Source organism: Teleopsis dalmanni, chromosome X (genome assembly GCF_002237135.1).
Source record: "Teleopsis dalmanni isolate 2A chromosome X, ASM223713v2, whole genome shotgun sequence".
In the NCBI taxonomy this organism is placed as follows: domain Eukaryota; kingdom Metazoa; phylum Arthropoda; class Insecta; order Diptera; family Diopsidae; genus Teleopsis; species Teleopsis dalmanni.
In genome coordinates, this window is record NC_051848.1 from 53,322,287 (window position 1) to 53,348,782 (window position 26,496).

Genomic DNA, 26,496 nt, shown 5'->3' on the forward strand with positions numbered 1-26,496 from the left:
CACTGACCCCCGTAGTACCGGACTTATACCACGTGTAGTGTATCGCAAGTGCAGACCTTATTTACTTCTATGCACACTTCTTAGACAAGTGTCGGCATGGCACCGGGATTTTATTCGCCTCTTACGACAGGTATGCTTTACCTCGGGAATATTCTAGCTCCTTCATCGCAGGGGAAAGTATATAGTAGAAAAGCACATAAACAGTAAAGGATGATTAATAATTATACTATTTTATACTAATAATTATACTATCTCTTCTGATTATTCAAATCTTAAGCCGTAATGTTTAAATAAATTTAAAAACGTGAATAAAAAATTAATTTTATTTGTTATAAAATAAGTGTAACCAAATTTGATAGGCGATAAAAGCAAAAATTTAAATTTAGCGCTTCAAGGATATCGAGGATATCGTTTTGAATGATTGATTTCTTTCTCCGAAATACACAATAAATTGGCATTAATTCGCTTTGATGTTATTTTTATAAAAAACGGCAGCAATTATTTTACGAATTATTACTTAAATGTATCTTTTGTTGCATCTGTCGTTGTTTGTACTCCTGCAGATTTGCTTAAATACACTTCATTTGCTTCGGTGTAGTCGATTACACTTCCTTTTCTTTACAAATTACATTTCATATCATTTTAATTTTCCTATAAATCATAATTATATTTCAGAATTTTGCATTTGGGAGCGAAATCCTCCTCGAAGCCGCACAAATATTTCGTATTGAATATTGACTTCCACACAGGAAGCCGCCTTTTTCTTTCTCAATTCAAATGGGATATGCGGTGCGTATTTGAGTATTGTAAATACTGTATTGAGTATTGTATCTGTGTGTATTTGTGTGCGAGTGTGTGTGTATGGCATTAACTTTATTTAGCGGTACTTTAACATGATTTAAATAATGAAGCGCTAATGAATGTTTTATTTTGTAAAGCATTTTTTATTTTATTTATGACTGAATGTAGATATATATTGAATATAGATATATATATTTATATAAATTTTTTTTCTTGATATTTTTGTTTTATTTTTGGCATTTACTTTTCATTTCACATTTTTATTGTATTGAGAACATTGCATATCGCATTTTAAGTAGCATGAAATTTTAACACAAATTCACCGATAGCAGTACTTTTAATAGTAGATTATTTTGTAAAAGTAATGGCTTGAAACAAAATAAAATTTTATATTTTCCGTTTTCCGTACCGATTTTTTCTTCACTGATTTGCACATAAAATGGCTCATTTGCATATGCTTAAAGGCACTTAAATTTACTTAAGCGTATGTGAGTAGTACGTATTATGTTGGTAAAAGATATATGAGCATAAATCGTACTTACCTTATATTAATCGGATGCTGTACTGGTCTTTCCCAATCTGTGTACTCATTTACAATTGTTGCGAATATCTCATTCAGATGATACGTGTATGTATTACGTACGTAAGCTTTTAAAATCTTGGAGCGTCGATCCGCCTCAATGCCGTATTGCACGTCACCGGAATTGAAGGAAAAAAACGCCTCAGCACGTGTGACACCAGCCATAAGGTCATATCTGCGTAAGGAAATCAAAATGATAAAATGAGTCAAAGAGAAGAAAATCTCTGAAATTTACATGAATGTTTTTCATAAGGTACGTGAAAATGAAAAGAAAATTAAATTCACAACTTTCTCACTTCTTAATGCAATTTGTTTTTTTTTGCTTTTTGTAATACAATATCTTGGTAGAAAAGGGAATCAGAAAATACATTTGTCGCTCGTAAAGAAGTAGATAAATTGAAAATTGTGATTTCAACAAATGTTGGTACAGAAGGATGGAAATCAAAAATGGAAATCAGCAGGTTATTAATTAAATCAACTAAGAGCATCACCGCTGCAGGAGTTGATTGCTATATGTAATAGTATTGAATATATTCAATGCAAAATGTATTTACTTTAAATAGGAAATGAAATTTATTTAAATTTAAAAAAAAAAAAAAAACAAAAAAAAAAAAATTCGCAAAGAACATATAAGTTTTGGAAAAGAAGTACAATTTTATAAGAATTTCTTGGAAATGCATTTTTTACTTTGAATAGGAAATGAAATTTATTTAAATTTACAAAAAAAAAAAATATAATGCAAAGAACACATAAGTTTTGGAAAAGAAGTACAATTTTATAAGAATTTCTTGGAAATGCAATTTTTCGAATTAAAAACTCAAAACTCCAAACACTCTTTTATGAATTATCGAATAATCCTAAAAAGAATCATGCGTTTCCATTGACACTGCGGCACTAAATGCGGTTAAAAGCTTATGTTTGATCAGTATTACATATGATCGCTTGAGCAAGTCTCAGAGGGGAATTTTTCAAAATCTCTTACTAGATTAATAAGCAAAAATCGTGACTTTGAAGTGTCTACATGGAACCCAAAAGTTTCAGGGTTTCACTAATACAAGAGGACTGATATTATTGCTAAAGAAGTTTGTGCATCTGCCATTGCGATGTATTAAGTTAGAGCTACCTTATATTGAGGTACTAAACGAAGTTGAAACCTTATATTTAACCACTACCATGATTGTCTGATAAAAACACAGAGCATACTTTTTTTTTCAAAGCTTCTTTCCGAGTCAAAATAAAAAAATTATTGTTTTACAGTGCCCAAACGGAACCCAAGAGAAACGAGGTAATCAAAAGACTTATTGCTTGGCATTTGTAAAATAGCATATATTTTTATTGACACTAATTTTGTTAACACAATCACATAATTTTTTATTGTTCAGGCTTTTACAACTTAACAAATAAATATTACTTTTTTTAAGAATTCAACAAATGCACTAATATCTTATTTGAGGGTATTAGTTTCAACATTCGAAATTTATGGAAAAAGCAAAATTTTATTTTTAAATTGATATTCAGTAATCAAATAGTGTTGGTCAGTTGCATGTTTTCAACAAGACTGAAATAGGATTATATTCTGTGAACGTTTGTTGTCAGCAGTTTGAAGTACAAGCATTGTTTGAGGTGAAATAAAAGTTATGGCGAGTATTTTCTAAGATTTAAATATTTTTTACAAATCCAAACTAAAAGGGAATAAAATATCAATAAGTATCAAAAAATCTATCTCAGTTTTTCATTTTTAAAGTATGTCATATCAAAAATGGAACTTAACTCGATTCGGTCATAATATCTACTCTCTTGCAACGAAATATCTCATTCACGTGATGAGATACTTAATAAATCAGAAGTTTCTCAAGTACTTCAATGCATAAAATGCAGATTTTTATTAAATTCATTTGAAAACACTAAGCGAGAGCACATAAAACAAATATTGTATGTTTATTATGAGTGCATTTTAAATTGTAGAACAAACTTTTTGGCAGTGTTCAGCATTTTAAATCCATGCAGATAACTTATTGAAACAAAATACTTCAAACTTTTTCATATGAGTACAAAACTTTTCCCATGGAACATATTGTACTTGATGAAAAACAAAAAAAGAGTAGAATTGTAGGAACATACATGATAGTTCAGTGAACTCGATGAATTTATATGTTTAAGGAGATGTGCGGATTGCTCGCAAATTGAAGTCAACTTTAGTTTCTCAACTTACATGGAATGAATTTCAAATATGCCATTTTTCATTATTTGCATACAGGACGAAGTTGTTTGGAATAGTAATTATTAGACAAAAAATTTACGTAAAATGAACGTAAAATGTATGGCAACATTGTCAGTAATTAAAGTATGTAGAAGACACCATATGTACATAAATCTTATTTAAGATAAGTCAATGACTTAAACAGAAGTTGTGAGATATGGACAATGAGAGTATGAAAAAGAAAATAAAGATAAAAGTAGTTTATATCTAAGCTTACTTAAAAAAGACTATACGTACAGATTAATTTATTTAAAGGTATTTGGCTATTATTGTATGAATTAATTCCTATTTTTTTAAGTCCTAGTTTTAATGATATATCATTAGTTGTATGTAATGTAGATGTTCGTTTATATTGGAAACGCATTTGTCTTAGTTAAATAAAAATTAACTGAAATTTCTAATTTTCATTTTCATAATAATCCTTTTATCAATTTTCTGTGTAAATAACATATAACCACTCCTCCGGAGTATACCCTGGAAGAACATGCGTCTTTATATTTCTTCCTTAATAATCAGCATATTATAGTTCATTCTTTACAACAGTAATATAAGAACAAAAAATACGAGTCGAGGAAACGCAACTTTGAACTCCACAATTCTTATATGGATCATAGCTAAAGTGTCGACTCATAAGCAGAATTTAAACTACATTATTAAGTGAGAAAAAATAAGAATGACTACAATAAGGATCTAAAGAATTTCGGAACAGATATTAAAAGTGTGCATGATTGGGAAGATGTAAACGTTGCTTGGTGTTGAACATATCTTTAAAACTAGTTATAATCAACTGACTGCCGAACATATTATCAATGTGAAGAAAATAAAAAAAAAATTTCACAAAAGGTTAAATGTTATACTCGTAAATAATCTTGACTATGGAAGTAAAAAAACCATATTCAACAAAAGTATATATATATCAAATTATAGTGCAGTAAACACTCGGTAAAATGATAGAATGAAAGATGTAATGTCAAGGCTTTTCGATGTTTCGAATACATTTTAATTGTAACAATTATTTTTGGAATATTTATTATTTGCAAATATTTTATCGTTGGCTATTGAGATGGTTCATAATATTGGACATACGTTTAACTGGGAGCCTAATATACTTCATTTCTTTTCTTTTCTTTTTTGTTAATTTATTGTATAATTAGCTTTAATTATAATTTAATGCCTACTTATAGAATATAACAATTAACGGTTTTAAGCATTAATGTTTTACAAGTACTGAGTATGCATTGAATTGTTATATTAAACTTAAACATAAGAAAGTTTAAATGATTCTTAAATTGTCTGTTATAGTCTGTTAAATGACGATAGTTCAAACCTAACAATAATTACACAACGAACAAAGAATTTTTTACGACATGTCTTATTCTATATTAAATTTAGTGAGCAATACATTACTGCAATTATGCTTACTTTAATTGCCATAATAATTATCACATTATTGCTTACGATATCATAATGTTTTTATGCTTCTTGTCAGGTTAAATAATATATGTATTCTCAATAAACGCAGTGCTTGTATTATTATACATTTATATAATGTTTACTTAAAAACTTTTATGAAAACCTCTAAATGGATTTGCTGTAAATTTAATATTCATATTTAAATATGAATGAGATAAATGAATATTACTTTACACCAAACTAATATGCTATTTTACGTTTAATATACTTAAAAATTAGAGTTTCTGAACCGGAAAATCTTGTCATTCGAAAACTATTTAACATCAATTATTTAAGCCTTGCTAATATCGTGCTAATCACATATTAAAATGCTATCACCTTAACTAACAAATCACGATAATTATATGCAAACAGCTACAGATTAAGAAGCGATTACAAACACATTATATATAAACACGCCCCCAGTATTGACAACCGCACTTTTGTAAGTGCAAAGGATGTTATATATTAGCGTTGTAATAAAGGCGAACCAATATCTGGAGGGATGTATGTAATGTTAATAAAATATGCAAGTTATATACTTATTAAGCATATTTGCAACTGTAATTAGTGCGGCATAAGCTGCAAAAACAGTCTCTAACGCATATGCAAACATACAAACATTTAATTAACCATACAAGCGTGAAATATTTGCATTAAACCAAATATGGAGAGAGTACTAGTGTATTTCAAAAAAGAAAAAAATATGAGATTATAAATAAATATTAATTTTAAACTTTCGTCGTGTTAGATTCAAGATTAAATACTGACATTTACACCATTTGTATGTGAGTTTTTTGCTACAAATCACGCCGCATAGGCTGATTCAGGGTTTTACATTACATTAATTAGTGCTGCACGAGAGTGTTAAAAAGCAACATACACGCACAATTCAGCGCTGGCGAACTGTAGCAGGTGACACACATGCTCAGCTCAGGATACGAGTATGAATGAAGTGTGTTTGAATCGATTTAAAATCCACGGAACTGCTCTACTTAATGGTAACGAATATGTACTTAAGATAAATGGGATAAGCCACTTAAAGTATCTGTACGACACGAATACGTGCAACTGCTTTAATTAAAAATCATAAAGTTTTTGGTGTGTTAACTAAAATTATGATATCTTTTAATTTAAAAAAAATTAAAATTTTTATCCTATCAATTGCATATTAAACAAATTTGTAATTATAACTCTTCAAAACTTTGGGAAGTAAAGTTACAATTTTCGCCATTGTTTACTAACTTTTTCGCTTGCGTGTAAATTAAACTTATATCGCTACAATGGCGTACAAGGCGAACTTTCAGATAACATGCAGTGCCAGCGAGGAGTCTGTACTACTTATACATACCTTGACAACTTGTTAATGGCTGTTTTCCTCATTAATACTGAATTAATTAAGATGAAAATTCGATGTCGAGGTGGGTATTTATAAGATTGTGCATAGTTAGTATGTAAGAATCCATGAGTAAAGTTGTAACAACGTCAGTAGCAGCAGCAGCAGCAGCAGTAAAATCATCGAGTAGGAAGTTGTTATGGTTGGGATATATAAAGACATAGAACAGTATTGAAATGTTGAACAATGTTGATATATTACAGTACAATACGTATACATATATAAAGTTTACATACAGATAGTTATACACAGATACGACTAAACATATTAATGTATATTTAAATGCATGACTGTCAATTTATACAAAATTAAAACTAATGGCAATTTAATTACATTAGTGAAAATATTGACATTTCCACAGCAACAATAACTTACCAATATTCTCTAGTTGCCCTGGTGTGCCCCAGCCACCAGCTGCTGCTATACCAGCACCACCACCTAAGCCACTACCAGCAGCTGTTGAGGCTTGTGCTTGTGCAGCTGCTGAGCCTGGCGCTGGTGGCACATAATCACCGCCATCAATTACAACACCATCTATGCTGGGACCGAATGCAAAACCAAACTCTGGTTGACGTATGGGCACACTTAATAGCTGCTCGAGGGTTCTGTCGCGTAAACATTTCATGAGATGTCCATGCGGTAAATCGGGTGCACAATTTACATGATGTGCAACTATGGCAGCATACTTGGCTGGATTGCTAACAAGTGACCATGGTGCTAAACCAGAGCCCGACATAAGTATTGCACGATTAAAGAGTAGACCTAAAATAAGAGCCATTTATATATATAATTATATTCTTTAATTTATTTATTTAATATACATTTTCATGTAATATAACATTCATATTTTTTTTAATTTTATTTATTTTTCGTTTTAATATTATTAATTTTTTCACCCATAAAAATCGATGTATACATTTTTACGATACTAAATTTGAGTAAATATTGATGTATTTACTCAGTGGACTTAATGCAATAAGTCCACAATTCCGCGTTTAATTGTTTTTTATAACGCAAATTTTGAACGAAGGACTACATTTTGACATAATAGTATCTGTATGAACTTATTTAAATGTTGTGTTTCTGAATCATTTTTTATAGTTTATATATAGTGAACTGTATTATAAAGTAAAATATAAAGTGAAGACCTTTTGCTAGTTTGAATGCATTTTATATGTACCGTTTAGTTTTGTTTAGGCTGTTATTAGGAAGTATTTGATCGTTTGTTCATCGAAAGTTAGTTAATCAGGTATTCGTTGAAATGAGTATATACTATAAGGTACTTAGGAGCATATTTTTTTTATTTATTAACTCTGTTTATTTTAGAGTTATAGCTTGTGATATTAATATTTCTATAATAACTGATTTGAATAATTTTTTATATTTATTTCTTTGATTTTTTTTCGCACTAGTTTTATTTGCTCATATATTCGTTTAGTAGTGGGAATACATCTCTATAGTTTGGCTTATAAAAACAATTGAACTATCAATGAATTGGTTGTTCGAAAACATATTTTTACTAACTATGAACTTATTCTAGCAATAAATGCAGCATAAGCATTTAATTTATAAAAAAGCTATTCAAAAGGAAATTACTATGTACAAAATATTATTCTATCAATAATAATAATTTCATTTATTACAAGAAATATAATTTATTTTGATTCATTATCTTGTAATTTGTCTGTAAAGCAAGCTATTTACTACTTTATTTTATTAAAAACGGATAATTTATAATTCGTTTCAGGGAGTGATTATTAGAAAAAATGATGGATAACTTTTTAGTTTCTTAGACTGTGGAATAATGTAACGAACTTAAAAACTTATCATGTATACTTTTTGTTATACAATATGTTCACACTAAAATTTATTTATTTAATAACTAATGTCTTTCACTGAGCTTATTATACCTGCATAAGTATTTGCATGATTATATATTAATTCTCATTATTCTCAGCTAATCACTTAACTTGAAAACTAGTTCAATTTAATGCTCGGAAACTTTTGAAGATACTTCTAATATAAATAAGTCTATATCAGTTAATTACAGTATTTTTTATTAGATTTTGAAATTTTTCTACACTGTTTAGAATAATAATTAAAATTTAATAAAGTCTAATATCTAAACTTACCTTCCGGCACTGCCATAGATGAAATTAAGAAATGCACACAAGCAGCTCCTGTACCATGTCCCGCAAGTGTTATACTCATTGGATCACCACCAAAAGCTGCAATATTTTCTTTAAGCCAATGCAAGGCAGCAATGATATCCATTAAACCATAATTTGCTGGCAGTTTCGAATAGCGGTCAGTGTTGGCATTTAGAAAACCTATTGGAAAAAAATTAATATAAAAAAATTAGAGATATATGCAAATTGTTTGATATAAGTAATAAATATAAGTTATTGGGAATATGTTTTATTTGAAAATTAATGAGTTTGTATAACTGGCATATGATTTTTGGATGTTTCTTTATTGCAGAATGACTTTCAATCGAAACGCTTCACTTTATAAATATTGTTGTAATATATAGTGATATGTGCATGCCATCTAAATTTATTAATTGACTCCAAAATCTGCGTTACTCTTTGATATTATGCCGATGAGTCATATTTATGAGACACTAATTTAAGATAATATAACATAATAAATGGAATAGGTTTCCGGAATTAAGTGATATGTTAAAATAAAGTGATGTGTAATAAATACATATACAAATATATTTCTTTATCTATATACATGTTAGTTCAGATTAAACTAACTAGCTCCTTAACTAGATATGTTCCATTTAGCTATTCGTACCACCTTTGAAAGACGACCGACATTTGTTAATTTTAAATTATGCAGAGTAATACAGGATCCCCACAAGAGATTTGATGACAATAAAAGTATTGTATTATAATATTACAATGCCAAAACAGTTGCTCTTTCACAAGCTGTCAAAGAAGTGCTACTAATCACAAAAAAAAGACCACAGTCATTCACAATAGGGTCTTGAGATATTAATTTATTCGTAAACGCGATACTCGTACACTTTTGGTTTTGCAAGTGCGAAGGTTTTGGGAATGTGTTTTCAATGCTTTTTGATTTTTTAACAGATATTTCTTTTGTATTTGCAACGACGCAACAAGATCGTGAACTGCCCTATTATTTCAATATACGTAAGACAAAATAATGAAATAGGCTTTTGAAATGAAGTGATTTGTCAAATTTAAACACGGCGACTTTTCATATAATATATGATTTTCATTTGTATTTATAATAATAATATTAATTGTATAGAATCTTAGAAAGGTTAAGTTGTATTACAGTATTAAAACTTTGAGTAGTTTTCTTTCTTCTATGATATGATATGATATAATATCAGTACATAAGATAATTGCTTGTAGGTGTCTTAGCTTAATATTCAAATACATATATTCTCATTTGTGTTGGCGCGCATGTACACGAAAATGGATATCGTTTTTAAAATGAAGATAATTTTATTAAAAATATGAGCTTATCTCTTATTTCCACATGAATATATTAATTAAAATCTATTTTGTCATTTTATTAAGTTATTGAAATTTGAACGTGGTCAATAGAATGCAATTTCCTACGCTAAAATCACTAAAAAATCAGCAAACTCGGCCTATGCAATTCGTTGTCTATCTATAAAATATGAATTTTAACTTGGTTACTAATTGAATTGTGCATTGATTATTCAATCAGTGTGCTAATCTTTAGTGTCACTGTCCATAAACAAATTAACTAACGATAACATACCAACTTCGGTTTAAAATTCGTGAACGTAGCGTTTTTGTCAATTTGCCTAGATGCCTTGGTGCTGAAGGGAAGTGCACCGCATTTACTGTGCACCACACTGAAATCACAACCTATGGAAATGGCCGTAGTGCAGTTTCAATTATTAGGCAAATAGCCACTCCAGTGAATTCTCCACATATGATGCCATGTGTGCATTAATTTACATATCACATATTTACACACTCATACATACATTAAAACCATTCACTATATAAACCTAAACAAACCGTTTTGATTATGTACATTTTCGACTGTTTATGTTTTGCGTTTAACCAAAATGAAGAGGTTGTGGCGGCGAGGTTGTGCGCTATGACCAGAAATTGTCAAACCGTCCTAACGTAAATAATTTTATATCGCTCACATTATAAATTATAATTATACATTTGCATGCTCGTGAGTATGTTCAGTGTTGTATGTTGTTACTTTGGCTCTATAAGTTGGAAGTGGTTATTTTTGTAACAGAATAGATGACCTATTTAACAACATCGTCGAGTAATTTGAGAACACACTTTGGGAATACTCATATAAGCAACAACTTAACTGGCAACTTTAATATCTCAAAGAGGTGAAGGTAAAACACAGTAACAGAAGAACTGAATCATTTATTTTAACCAAAAATCTAAATATACTATGAGATGTTTTGGTAATATACTGATAACAATGAGTTTAGGATAGCAAAAAATTTGAAATAAGTATGGGAATTTCTTGTGAATCCGTTCAATTCACTAATGGCTAACCTATTTATGAGAAATTACTGGAATTTTTCTATAGATTTAATAAATTAAGTAATTTTACTTAATAAATCGATTAACGTATTTAATAATAAGTAATAATAAGTTTTCTAGGTCAATTTAAAACATTTTCCAGTCATCAGCACACCTCCATCCCTTTCAGTACAGTAATCAGTAGCAGATGTTGATATATTGTTATTTAGAAAGATTATTTTAAACTGCAATGTAAGCAACAAAAAGAAGAATAGATAATAGAGTTCGATAGCCAGGTAGAAAAATTTCAATATAATTGTCAGCTAATAAATGTTTTTTAAATAAATTAAACTAATCAAAAAAAAAGAATATTTAAAAAAAAACAGCTCAGTCAAAACTCCATCAATGTCTAAATAGTGATGGTACGATCTGTGATTGAAGTATAATGTTAAATAAAGTAATAAAAATAACAAATATGAAAAGATCTCTAATAATATGCACTAAGACAATTAATTAAGACGTATTCTAAAAACCACTTTTATTTGTAAAGCTGGTGAAGTGTTAGGAACACGTCTTATAGACAGTCATTTAACGAATGATCAGTGCAATGTTACGCTCTTTTTCGTATTGACCAAAAGGCATGTACAGAGTGTCATGTCATAATGTCAATTTCGATCTTTAACTATTAATTTGACACTTTTTTTGCATCTAAACTAAAAAACCACGTATTTTTATGTGATTGTGCTGGACAAATTCACATAAAAAACAAAAATTTACTCATAAAATACACAAATTACTAAGGGCCATGTTATGCAGAGTGTCTTGGGCACGGCAAAATTTGCTCTTTAGGGCTATGCCGAAAATGCATGTTACGCAGAGGGTCACAACAGTATTGCCTAAATTTAAAAGAAAATTTAGACATGCTCACTTAATTTGACTTAATTTCATTTTTCGAAATTAAGAAAATTTAGCTGTCTGAACATTACTTACTAAAATCAATCATTATCACTGATTGATTTTGCTCGTTTGATTATATTGCTGTTTATATGAGAAATATAAACAATTACTATTAAGCTATGGATTGAATTTTGAGACAGGGTAGACCCAGTGTAAAACTTAAATAATTAAATCAAAAATAAAACAAATCTCAAATAATGTTTAAAAGGTACATATGATATATTACTTATGTTTCTATCACTACTCTAATTTTAATTATTATTAACAACAAGAACTTAATTCTTTTCATATAAACATGAAGAACATATCGATATAAGGATATGAAGTTTTCGCTATCCTTATGTGTCATTTCACGATGTCGTTATTTTTTACATTAAATGCAATTGAATCACCCTCATTGTAAAATGTTATAAAAAATTTAATCCAAACTTTATTCACTCTAAAGTTAAGTTTTATTTTTTTATTCAATTACGTTTATATGTTTTATTTGCATAATTATTTTTGGTAACGTTTAATTTTACTAAATTCTAATTTCAACACAAAAGCGCAACTGCACGAATAACTCGGAAAAAATTGCTCAGCAATTTGAATTTAATTTCGCCTTCTTAAAAAATATTGGGTACCCAATATGCCCACATATGCCAAAGCCACAGCATGCTAAAAAGTTAAAATTTTGGCTTTTTCGAATTTTCTATGAAAAAATGTTCATGCGATTTCTGAGCGTTTAAAATTCGGAACGATGCTTTTGTGGCAAAAATAAAATTAAACCTTTTTTATGTGTGCAACGAGGTAGACGGAAGCTGGTGCATGTGCAAATGCACGTCCAAATGCACATATGAGTGAGCATAGGTTTTGTGCACGTTCGTATCCTAGAAAAACCGAAATGCTAACTGACCACGCTCTAAGCCAGAAAAAAACAGAAAACATTTAATTGACAAGACTTTTTTTTTCAAATGGCCAGATCAGAAACTGGGTTAAACTGTCAGCACTAATTAAAGAAATTCATTTTAAAATTCAGCATAGAAATTATAAGCAATTAATAGCATACGAACTTTTCCAGTTTTCCAGTTTTTCAGTTTTTGTAATTTTTAGTTCTTGCAATTAGTTATATATATTTTTGTTAATTTTATTTTATACAGTTTTGTAACACTTTTTTTTTATTACTTTCTCTAAATTTTCATGCAACCAATGTTGGCTTACCTAACACGCCCAGTCTGTAATTGATGGTAACCACAAGTATTTGACCAAAGCTTGCTAACACGGAGCCATCGTATGGATTGCCGCTGTTCCATTCATATGACTCGCCATGCACGAATACCAGCACAGGATATTTCTGCTGACCACTCGTTGTGCCGCTGTTGCCGCTATTGCTCCCACTGCTGGAACCATCACGTGAGCCAACTGTAAAAAAGCATGAAGAGAATTTTCTTAGTTTGGGCGAAAATAAGAAATGGTAAGTGCAGAATTTAAAATTTTTATTAAATACTTAAACAATTTTTAAAGCTTCAATTTCTATATTTTATTTCAATTAATTTTTATTATATGGATTGCTAAATTCTGTTTATTATTGTTTATTTTTCTATACAATCGAAGCAATTTTCTTAACAATTATTTCATGTAGACGATGTGTTAGTTTATTTGTTTCATTAAAGAGCTGACAACCCACATAACATAAAAAAATAAATGAATTTATTTCTAAAAGCAATTAAAATATGCAATCAAAATCATTTCCCTAACTTTACTTCCTGTCTCTTACCATAGAACATTTTCAACCAGCAGCACTTTCCGATAGGCAATCTCTGCCTATCAATATCTTAGCATCTCAATAAGCATTGATAGATTTTATGCCATTTATCAATGCTCGAGCATTTGAGTTGTCCAATGAAATGTACATTTGTCTGGCAATGATATACTTTTATGGGCTTATGTCTATCATGAGAGTCGCATTAAAGACTTGCATGCTTGTCTATTATCTATAAAATTTTATAAGCCCATATATACTTCAACAGCAGTTTTAAGTTGCTTCCGTTGTTTTGTGTGATAGGCTTTTATCATGATTTTTATTCCTATTTTTATTGCTGTTTTGTTCTTTTTATCGATGAAGTTGTTTGTTGGATATCCTTCAAGCGGAATAGCAAAACAGAAATTAACTTCAACTTTAGTTTTTATAATGCATTAAAAATGCTTGTACTATTTTTGTTGTGTCAATTTCAATATACATGCAAGTATTGCTGAGTCAAAGGGAGTTTGATAGACAGCTTTAATATAATTGGATGTTGTATAAAATAAATTGTATAAATAAGTAAATCTTATTACGTGAGGTTATTAAGCTTTATTTACGTTTTCATATATTTTAATATTATTCCTTTAGGAAGTGAATATAAGGAAGAGGCTAGGGAAATAAAATAATAAAAATTTGAATATTTTTCATCACTTGATCTTATATTACAAAAAATTTTTACTCCTAAGGTAATTGAGGTTGCAGCGGCAGTTTAGCAGGTATTCTTTCGCTAACCATAATTAGCGATTTTTCAGCATTCTTCTGTCACATTTCTCATAATAAACTTTTAGAGATAAAAATAATATAAAAACGAAATAAGTATATTGAATTTAAGTAACTAAACAGATTTTTTATCATGACAAACTGTCAAAAAAGTACTTCCCTAAAAACCAGTTTCGTCTTTAAGCCAAAGCTGGGTAGTCACTGAAAAAATATTTAATCGTTTTATCTTCCTGTAGATCTCCATAATTCCTATAAAGAGTTCTAAAAGGAATACGTACTTTCAGTACTTGTGTTCCTAGACACTAGTAACAAAAAAGAACTGCAGTAAACCTTGCAGTATTCACGCAGTCCCTGTTAATAAGTTTCGAAGATCTATTCTTGTTATGTGTAGGTCATGCCAATCAGGAAGTTAATTGTGTCAGTAATAATAATAGCAACGATAATATTGTTGTTGATCATTACAAAGTTAATAATAATAATGTTTAGGTTGCTAATAGGTTTAGATTTCTATGTACATATGTACATTCTACAGTCAATGTTAGAAACTAATGTAGCTCGAAGTCAAAGAATAATAAAGTTATAGAATTCCAACAGATGCAGTTCACTATCTGTTTATATTCCCGATATCCATTTAACTATAGGCAAAAGTTGCAAGGTCTGATATATTAAGAGATGGTTTTTATTGCATAATTCTTGCTGTAACACATTCCGATTTTCGGATAATTGAACTTCCAACGAAAACCGTGGTCATTACTTTGGTTTTTTGTTATTTTTCTCGTATTTATTATTATTATTACTCAGAGGGGATGTTGCACTATGACCATCGGGTCTATTGTGCCCCTTTTGGGCTTAGACTAAGTTTCTAAGCCCTGTTGCGTCGATAAAAAGTATTACTTTATAGAGTTTCATTGCCTCTTCCGTAAGGATATAAGTACATTTCCAGAAGTGTATTCTGTGTGTACACTAGCGCAAGGCATTCTAATAGCATATGTGTGGATGACTCTTCGCTCTCTTTGCAGGACCTGCAGTATGTAACCATATAGATGTCGATTCTAGTAATGTTTTGTTTTAGTAACCAGTATCTTGTTAAAGGTTGTGACGAGGATTCCAAATTTTTCTTTTGATAAGTCCATTCAATTTTGGTATTTCCTATTGTTATAGGCTCCAATCAGTGACAAGTGATTATCCCAGTAATATCTTTTGTTCTGGTTCTCCTTGATTTTTATGAGAAAAAGAAGAGTACTGTGCCCTAACCCTCAGAAAAGCCATATCAGCCAGAATCTGTTTGAAGTTAACTGAAATATTTATTTATTTAATTTATGATGCTTGTGTGAAAACAATCGCCAAAAATAAATATATATTAAATATCCATTTGATTTAATAATTTATTGTACCAGTAAATCGTTTAATGTATTAAAAATTATGTTTTAAAGTAAAAAATAAATTCTAAATACAGATTTAAATAATTTAAAGTATATATGATATATGTTCATGGACGCAGTCAGGAATGTGGACTGAGTTGCGGTAAAAGAGTGAAATACAAAATATATAAAATCATTACAAATTTACGAATTTATGACTTCAGTATGAGAAATAAAAAAATGTCATATTACATAATAATAGTATCAATTTAAGCTTCCTTGCTAAATAATTGCAAAAGTGGTTTCCTTACATATTTGGGGGTCCCAGATTAAGTCAATTCATCTATTATACAGCTTAGTAAATAAAGATTCTTTTGCCACTTATTTAAAGTTAGATTTGCCCCATAAGTTCTTCTTGGCTACAATACTCATGTTTGTGTCATAACGGCACGATCTCAATTTTATTCGAAAATAATGCTTTCACCGTATAATAATGTGAAAGCATCTCCGTATAATAAAGTGTCATATGCGTCTCCTTTGCCTACGCCCATGCTAGTGTCCATTGATGTTAGTTTAACATCAAATGAGGTAACTAATCTTTATTAATAGTCTTATAAATATTATTAATAATATTAATTGTAATTGAGTAAGCCATAATTTTTTGTTTCATTGGGTTTAACGCTTCCGACCGTTTCTTTTTAATTGTAAATAACTGAACTTGCATTCAATTATAACTCCCAGTTGGAGTAATTTATTTATGTGTATGATTCCGTTCTTTTAGGTTAAACTGGCTATTCGGATTTCTTAAATGAAACCCTTCCGAAGTTTTTCTCTAAAATATTTAAAATATATTTGTTGGTTATGACGATAGATATATATTTTGTTTTACTACTATGACTGTTGACAGTTTCTTACAGTCTATCATTTACTGTTGTATGAATTGGCAACTGATTTAGCATTTTCTTGAAAATATGATTATAATCTTAAGATATATCATTTGGGGTTGCCAGAAGAAAGTTAAATGAATTTCTTTCTTTTTAAATATATTACAATGACAATTGTGACACATCCCCTACCTACTCTTAAATCTTTTGAAGGATTTTAAATATATGGATCAAACACTTCTTTTACTAAACTTATTTTGAAGTTCTCTTTATTTTCATTTCAAACTAATGGAAGCACATAAACTAGAAACGAAATATCGACAAGGGTTCAAAATCAATTCAATTCATGTACAACTTGGTATCGATTTCAATAGATTACTAAGTATATTCCTGATAAAGTGAATTTGAACCACCTTTGCAATTAGTTCCGATATCCGATAATATAGATTCAATATAGCTGCACCTCAATGCATCTAGACTTACTCCCTGTTAGAACTCTGTTTTTGGCATTTTCGTTAAAATTTCACTCGTTGGAATTATCTTCTACATTTTTTTTAAGTTTTTTATTTGCTGCTAATGTATTTATTGTAATATCTTAACTACATTTGTGAACTTTAAGTTTTCAGTTTTTCATTCAAACTTTCACAATAATTCAAGTAATATAAATTAAGTAAACATGATTACGTATTAGCTTCATTTAAGTGCTTCCTTCACTTTGTTTTCCTATTGTCTCCAACTCTGTGTGCACGTGAAGAACTTCTACTGGGCTAAACATTAACAAACCCACTAAAAACAGACAAATCCTTATATATTCGAACCCCACATAGACTTGCGGCAATCGCATCCTTGCTTGTGTAGAATTTAACAACTGATTAACAAGGGCACATAAGACAATTTGCGGCATTAAAAGTTCGCTGGTTTCCGTTTACTTATGTTCAGTGAATTTTCTTTGTATCGCATGCGGCATGCGGCGTGTGGCATGCGGCAACCGGAAATGGCAAAGAAACTATACATAAAATGTTGTTGTAAAAACTATTTACAAGTTTTTATCGTTGACAGTAGCATTTATACACTCACCCGCACTTCGCTTCGTTGAAATCATTGTACATTGAATGAGTTGTCTTGTTTAGGTTTTCGAGTTGAGTTTGGGTTCGGGTTCCTTTGGCAAAAAGGATGTGAAAGGAGGAATATAAATAAAAATTGGCAGCAACGCATGTGCTTAACTTGTAAAATGACAAAAGTTGAAAGTTTTAAATGGTGTTTGCATGTTTTGTGGGTTACACAAGAAAATTACTCTGATTTGTTTTTAAGTTTATTTTCCTTTTCACTTCTTCTACTCTCTACAGTTTTCCCCCACAACACTCAATCTATTACTTTATTTTATTACGCTTTGTTTGCCTTCGACTTTGCTTTAGCAAATATCACTAAAACTCGAGTTGGTTTGGAGCAATTGTGGCTCATAAGTAAATTAAAAAGTTTCTGAAGTTACTCAGCAACGAAACTTGAATTAATGAGTCGTTGAAAAGCAAGTTTAAATGCTTAATTTAGTTAATTTCATTATTAAAGTCTGAAACTATATTTAGTCATAATTAATTTTGAAAAAAAGTTTATTCAAGTTAATCGAAGTTCTTAATATAAACCGTTAAAACAATACAAATGCGTATATACGAAATAAATAAATAAAAATATATGCTTCATTTAGATATCAGTAATTCTCAATATCAGTGCATTAGAGTACCACATAGTATATATGAGCACATGCTCTGTTGCAAAATTCTATACTTTTTGGGTAAAGGACTAATTAGGTGAAAAATGCTATAAGAACTGCATTTATGTTAATGAGTTTCGGGTTATACATGCAAACTCCCAAAAATTCTATGTATATTTTAACTATCTTAAACCATTGGGTATTAAATGCTATTTTAGTGCACAATAGATCAATCTGGTTGCAGTGCTGAAAGGCCTTAGCCTAACCCATAAACCATTACTATGATTGTCTAAATTTAATCGCCATCAAATAAATTAATTCAAAATCGAATATTTTGTTTAAAATATCGATATTATACGCTGATAATAAAAAATTGCAAATGTCATACCTGGGGATTGGAGGAATTGTCTATCACGCCATTAAGTTCACATGACGTGTCACTAATTGAACTTTTTGTGAGGTTAAAGGAAAGGTCTACCTTACGTGGAATACTGTCAATCTTCCAACGCTTTGAAAAAAAACATGTTATGACTGGACTATTGCCAGTCTATGTAGGTAAGTTATAGAAAATTAGTTCAAAATTATTAAGAACTGTAATATACTCCGGGAGGAACATTTGAATGATATTGGCAATGAATTGAAAATTTAATTTGAATGGAAATTTGATATTTCTTTAATGCCGTTTATTTTTGTGATTAGTGGACTACCATGGTTGCCTAAATTCAGTTGCCATCGTTTAATTTGGAATTATTTGGCTTCCAAATACAATAATTCGGTTTGTTCATTATTCGTTACTCGTGAAGTAACGAGTTATAATGTGATACAAATAACTGGTGCATTTATAACATATGTTTTAAGGATACCTTATTCGCAATGGGAACAACGATTTGAAAATAATTTTATGACGTGCATATTTTTAAAGTAATGAAGATGTATAGAATATTTATTTTTAAATCAATATAACTTTTTATAGTAGTTGTAAGTTATATAACTGCCTTCATAAAAAAAATAGTTCCCTTTCATACAGGTATATGTTTGGGCTGATCAGATTAATGCTGCCAAATGTATGGGTACTAACACCATCAAGTGACAAAAATTGTGGAAGCGTTTTATATAACCCAAAATAAATAATAATGCATATCTATGCAAACTTATATATGTAAATGGCTAAATGTAAATGTTTGCAAAGAACAGGGCTTTACACCTGCCTGGATTGAAAGTAAGATTGATGTTTTGAGCAGTTTTCTGTGATATTCAAGGCTTCAGGCTTTTACTGGTTACAGCTTCTAAGTTATCTTTTAAATTATAAATTAATCATGCCGTCATATAAATGAGCATACATATAAATGTAAAAAAATTAAACATGTACGCATAAACTAAAAGCCGAAAACGTCGATGGTTAAATTATGCACCATCCAGAACGCTATGTGGTAATTGACGATAGTCATAACACGGATTTTGAATCCTCGTTGTTTCAAGTCATTCACAACGTGTTGTGGTTTTTTTTCGCTTGATGAGTATTTTCGACATTGAATCTCATACACTACATTAGAGTGATAATTGTGGAAGAAAATATTGAAAGCAGAAACAATATGATATCACAGGTCACGTACAAATTTATTATCCCAGTAAAAATAATTCTAATCTCTTTAAGTCTTCGTACTAGCCTAATGCTTCTAAATCCTGCTTAATTAAATTTTAATAAAATTAAATTATATATACTCGTATTATATAATTTTACGCATTTGCTCGTTTCCATTTAAAATACTATATTTGCTTATTTGATTAACTGGCAGCTCCAAAATATTTATTTTTATTTTATGAATTTAAGTGAAAATCCTCGTTTTGGTAAATCCAAAAACTCGCATAAAATTCATGCTTTGTAGTGCAAGATTAGGTTAGAAAGCTAATAAATAAAATTTCAAATATTTTACGTGTTTCGCATATGAACACATGCCCAAAACTGGCACAATTATTCGCACTGGCGTATTTAAATATGTTTTTATGTGTTTTTCATATCTATGTTAATCATTCTGAATAATGTTATTTTTGTATAAATTTATAAACTCAGTACATTTATAAAATATTCGTATTTGTATAAGAATTATGCGTTTTTAAGTAATTTTTATAACGGGTATTCCAACACAAACTGTAATTTTGAAGGAAATAACCATAAGTGTATTAAATGCGATTAAAGAGAAATTTATTTGAACATTTAAATTTCTTTTATTTATATGAAATTTTATATCTCTAAATATACTTCAATCTTAAGAGTGAAATAAATGAATTGAAAGAATGATTACTGCATTGGGCGACATCATAAAAGAAATCGAATTTATTAATGTTTTATAAACAGTTTCAAATTCACTTTTCCCTATGTTCTATTTCTAATTTATGCATTATATCTTCCTTTGGAATGTTTAATTACATTCCTATATACCATATTATTTAAGCGACCTTTCTAAATTTTTTGTTAGCATGTGGAAATCTAATGGTCTGAAGCGCTAACTCATTACATATTGCGTTGCCTTTTGTTAGCTTTAAATGTATTTTAATCTACACCTGACACCTTTTCGAAAAAATTACTTATCGTTTACTAAGATCATGAAAAATTCTCCTTATACGAAACAAATCGTCAAACAGTAAAACTATCTTAAATCGGCATTAAGTTCATTAAGTTTGATAATAGCAGATTTCAAATATAGATTACAAACAGTTGCATTCAATTAAAAATATTGAATTTTATTGAAATATTTTCTTATAAAAACACTGTATAGTTTTTATGCGCAGAAAAATTGAAAATGGGGTATTTCCACTCAAATAGGGTTATATGTGCGTCACACATACTCTTTTCCTTCATTGAAAAACAATTTCTTATATCTAAGTTCATATCACTACACTTCCTTAAATTTTAAACCTGAAATCTCTCTGCAAATCATTCAAAGAACTATATTTGTGCATATGTAAATTCATCAGTAAAGCATTATAATCAATAAAGTAAGAAATTTTTTAAAATACTGAAAGCTTCGGGTAAGTAAGTTTTTGGCTACAGATCTAATGTGTTAAATTAAATTTTATTTGTTTAATCAAATAAAGTTTACTACGCTTATATGGATACTACACTTTATTTATTATATAAAGTTTACTACACTTTATTCACTTAAGATAAAATAGTCCAGCAATAGACGCAGTGTCACGGATAGTTAATGTTCAAGTCCGTAAGTATGTTACAACTGTGATCATACAATTATTTACTCCCAGTACATTTTCGTGACAGATGGCATCATCAATTTAATGCATCTGCGGTTATCTTCTTGGTCTGCTGGCATTGAGATTGCAGTTTAGTACGGTATAATGTTAAAGAATAACATTATTTGGTGTTATATGGTTAAACCAGATCATCCATTGTACTTTTAAAAAGTTTGCTATCGTATATCCGATGTAAGGGTACCAAACTGCAGTCATTAGTCACAATCATCAAGAAAATCACTTTCATTTCACTTTTGAATAAATGCTTTACATTTACATTTAATGTGTATATATTTATACATTATATATATATATTATATATTTTCTATATAATGTGTCATTGTCAATTATTATTAAAACAAAGAAAGCAATTAAAGTTGACGATATAGTTATGTCTTTTGTCTTTAAGTACTCTACTCTATACACTTTCCAAGAGAACCCAATTGCAATCATTTGTTATACTTTGGAAGTGAAAAGTATTGTTGAAATTGATGAATAATAATAAAGTCTAAAATATAGAAAGTTCTTATTACAGAATGAGTTTAAAATAAATAAATCAAATATAAATTTTAATATTAGCGCAGATACAAACATTAAAAAAAAAAAGTAACAATAATTTTAATTAACAATTCTATAATCCAGGATAAAAAGTAGAAGCACCGAATGTTAGCTGAGAGTACTAAAAGGATAGTAAAAATAAATACAAGAATCTAATATGAGGAAAAGTAGCTATAATCAGCACAAAATATTAAGAAATTATTTGGTGAAAAGTTTGTATATAGCATTTCTGCTCTAATATTGTTCTTACACATTCCTATTATTTTACTATCTTTTGTATAAGATATGCAGACCTTCTCCAATAGTCTTTAATACGATATCACTTCGCATTCTGGTTACTTCACCGAATAACTGGAAAGATTATCTCTTTTGTTTCCTCAATTTCGCTAACAACTCTTTTCCTTTGTTCTTGAATATACTGTGTAAATTTATATGCATACTGTATATAACTATAACCCTTGACACTATACCTTTTTTGATGTTATTTAATGAAAGCTACCATCTTTTCTTTTTCTCTGTTCCTGTCATTTCCTATTTTTACTTCTGTTGGATTTTCATTATTCATTACATCTTATACTTTTGTCGCTTCTTTTGTCACTCTTATTGTTCCTTTATAAATTTTTCTAGTCAAATATTTTTTTTATTTTCTGAATTTTTATAATAAAATATTTATAAGATTTTCTTTAAATTAATTAGAACTAATTTATTGTTCTTTTAAGACACATTTTTAGTTTTGTTTTAACATCATATTATAGGAACGAAATTTATTATTGAGGCGGATCCAAAATGGATTTCCAATAAAGCAAATAAGTTGTTTTTAACTTTTAAGAACCTGCTTGAATTCTTATACTGTTTATTTAATAAGTTATTGGATAATTTGTCAGAATAAAATACAGTATTTATAATTTTTATAAACCTTTCTTGGTAGCCTCTATCCATATACACATGTAGTGACATGACAAACCACAAGAGCAATCATACGGAGTGCTTTCAATCCGTAAAACCATTTCAAGTTAAAGTTATGCTGTTATTATCATCATATTTCTGTAATAAATACTTTTTTAAAATTTAATCAGAGACTAGATTGTAAACGCTTTTCAGAAAAGTAGAGATTGCGATTTTTTCAGGTTTTTTCAGTAGGTTTAATACACTATCTGAATCCAGCTTTTATGTATGATTTGTAAAAGTATTCATAGCACACACATCGTGAAAGATTAAGATAATTTAAACAGTGGCGATTAACTAATCACATAAAAGACTGAAAATGCATAATAGAAATTTCTTCATAAGGTGTTGAGTGAAACGAAAGCCTCTAGTCACTATCTCTCTACTATGGAGGAAACAATATCTAATTAGCTTCAATTGTTATGTATGTTAAGAACACTTTAGTATTAAACCTTCATTGCAGGTAACCACATTAGTATGTTCTAGACTTCTGTTTCACTATACGCCCTCCACTGTGATTTTACTATAACTCAGCAAATTTAGACTTAGTTTAGATATCTTTAGTTTAAAATAGGAAGAAGTTATTGACTCCAGAGATCAGCTAAACTTTTGTTTTTAGTTATGTTTAAGAAATGAACGATAAGGATAATCAATATTTGCATTCAGTTTTGAAAATTATATCGGTTCCGAAATGAAAACACTACATTATCATAACTCAGTAGTCAGATGACCCATTGTTTTCATTTTAGTAAAAATTTATTTAAAAAATATAAACTTTATTAAAAGTGATGATTGTGGCAATTGTTGTAAATTTTTAATAAATTTTTTTCTTTAAACATTTTATTTCTTTTTACTGAATTCGCAAAAAATATTTAAATATTAATTGAAAAATGTCAGGAGTTTTGTGATATTATTTACTTTGCAAACAATTTAAGTTACAACAGAAAATAAGAAGGAAGCTTTTACGTTTTAACGTATAAATACTTTCATAAATGTTGGCAAATAAATTAAATTTATTTAAAAGCCTTCTTATTTCATATATTTTAAATAAAATTATTATTATAGCTATATCAAGTATAGAAGGGGAAGTTATTTTCTTGTTAAGTACAAACTTATTATATGAAGCATTTTCAACTTGCCTCAGTGCACTAATACGTGGTACTATGTTTTATCTTTTATGTTGAAAACTTCGGAGTGAATATTCCAAAATAATGACTAGAAAATATTTCGTTTGTTAAATAAAATAGAAATTTAAATAAGAAATTTGTTTTTCAATAAAAAATGAAATGCAAAGAAATCTGAGACTTCTCTCACAACTACTTAAAATACAAATATATACTGTGTATATTTTCTATTTTAATATTTATGTGCGTATTATAAAAATACCCACAAATAAATTCAAATAATTATTGTAGAAATCTTTGCACGGCTTTCCTTCCTAACTCATTTATTATGTATTTCCATTTAACTTCCGTTTTGGCATAAATATATTGAAAAGCATTTTTCTTTAAATAAATCAGTGGTGTGCTTTGTATGTAAATTGATATCAATTCACTAGAAAGTCATGTGGTGTGTGCGAGTACGTTTAAATCTGTTAGTTTGAATCAGAAACTCACACAAAAGCTCTTATGCATATAGTCAAGGATATACAGTCAGTCAGGTTTAAAGACTGGCATACTTATGAACATATGAACCAACATGAAGCAAACTACGTACAAAAGTTAGGTAAATTGAAACCCGAAACGAATTCATTACATTCACGCCTTATTGCACGCCTTGCATGGCAGCTCGAAATTAAAATGAAATCCTGCTCGGCACCCAAACAAATGAAATGTATGCCAATAGATTGAAATGTGGAAATTTCCGAATGAAATGTCTCATTTAAGGCAACATTTGCTGAGATTTCACACAAACTTACAAAACAGTTGACAGAAATTAAATGCTCTGGGTAATGCGATATTAGGGTTAAGGGCACAGTTGTTAAGCAACAAAATCGGAAGTGCGAATGAGGAAAGAAAGGTGAAATGGAGGGAAACAAGCTCCTCACAAATTTATAAAACTGTACACAGAATTAATAATTTAAGTTTCATTCATACACAGTGACAAACACAAGTGAAACTATTTGCACCCAACTATGGAACCACACCGCTTTCAATATTTAATGCTTGAAGTTGGATATTTCAATGGCAATGCTTCGAGCTTGGAAATACGTTGTGACAATATTAAGTATGGTGAAAAGAATTCTATAATATTGTAGCAAGAAGTAATTATTTTTTGAATTAATTAAGATGAATTTTTATGTTGATGACAAAAAACCGATTTGAATAGAAATAATGGTAATAATAAGAAATACAAATTTAAGTAGCCAAGCAAATCAAAAACAACATAGACTTAGTGTTCCAGAATATGAACATGTGCTTTAAATTTATTATTTTGTGATATTATTTTGTGCAGATGATGAATCCATGTCTAGTATCCATACAATTGTCTTGAATTATACAACCAAATAATTTACTTTGATTAAAACTTAAATTTATAAAAACACTCTATAGGTTAGTCGATTAATTTTATGTTACTTCCATGTTCATGATGCTCATGAAAAAGAAAAAGAGATAAATAAAAAGATCTTCATAAAAGATATCAATTCGCATTTGATTTCTAAAGCATGTCGATTCAAAAACGGACTTTCAATATAAATAGCGATTTAGCTTACTGGTCGAGATAACTAAGTTTAAAGATATCAACTTTTCATATTGGTTACACTCGTTGATTACACTAATATTAACTAGTATATGCCAGATATTGCATATTCTTGTTGTTGGGGTTCCTATGTAAAACTTTGCCACTTTGAAGACAATAAATATTCTATTAAAACACAAAATAGTACTGAAATCGATATTATAATTTATCGAACTATGTTTAGAAACAATCATTTTTCTAAATACATTTTTTTTAGCACTGAACATTATTTATTTACTATTTATCTCAATATTTCAAAGTCAAATGACTATAACCTCAATATTCTCAGTAAAATTATCATCAGTTTATTTTTATGCTATATACAACTAAAGCAACATCTACCACTACTGACAACTATGTGGACGTTGTTGGTGAATTTAGATACTAAGCCTCCACACAGCATTTAGTAAAAGTACTCCAATTATCACCTAGAAATTTACATAAAGAACAGCTACTTATAGGTGAATTAAAAGGTAATAATACTTAAAACAATCAGAAATCATAATCCGAAATCAATACAGAAATAATTCTGAGGTTAATTGCTGAGGTTAAAAGTAGTTAGTTTTTTAACGCTTCTAGGACTAAATTCAAGCCA

The 26,496-nt window shown here is 29.1% G+C and overlaps 1 protein-coding gene across 1 annotated transcript in view; it reads right to left on the minus strand.

Annotated features, from left to right (window-relative positions):
- Positions 1-513: 513 nt before the first annotated feature.
- LOC119688424 (neuroligin-1-like) overlaps positions 514-26,496 on the minus strand; it is a 26,821-nt gene continuing 838 nt past the window's right edge. The window contains exons 3-9 of the mRNA XM_038103105.1: positions 18,894-18,957; positions 13,155-13,355; positions 8,622-8,819; positions 6,865-7,251; positions 6,445-6,481; positions 1,344-1,556; positions 514-616 (exon numbers count right to left, since the gene is read on the minus strand). Coding sequence (XP_037959033.1) covers positions 514-616; positions 1,344-1,556; positions 6,445-6,481; positions 6,865-7,251; positions 8,622-8,819; positions 13,155-13,355; positions 18,894-18,957 — 1,203 coding nt within the window. The remainder of the gene's footprint in view (positions 617-1,343; positions 1,557-6,444; positions 6,482-6,864; positions 7,252-8,621; positions 8,820-13,154; positions 13,356-18,893; positions 18,958-26,496) is intronic.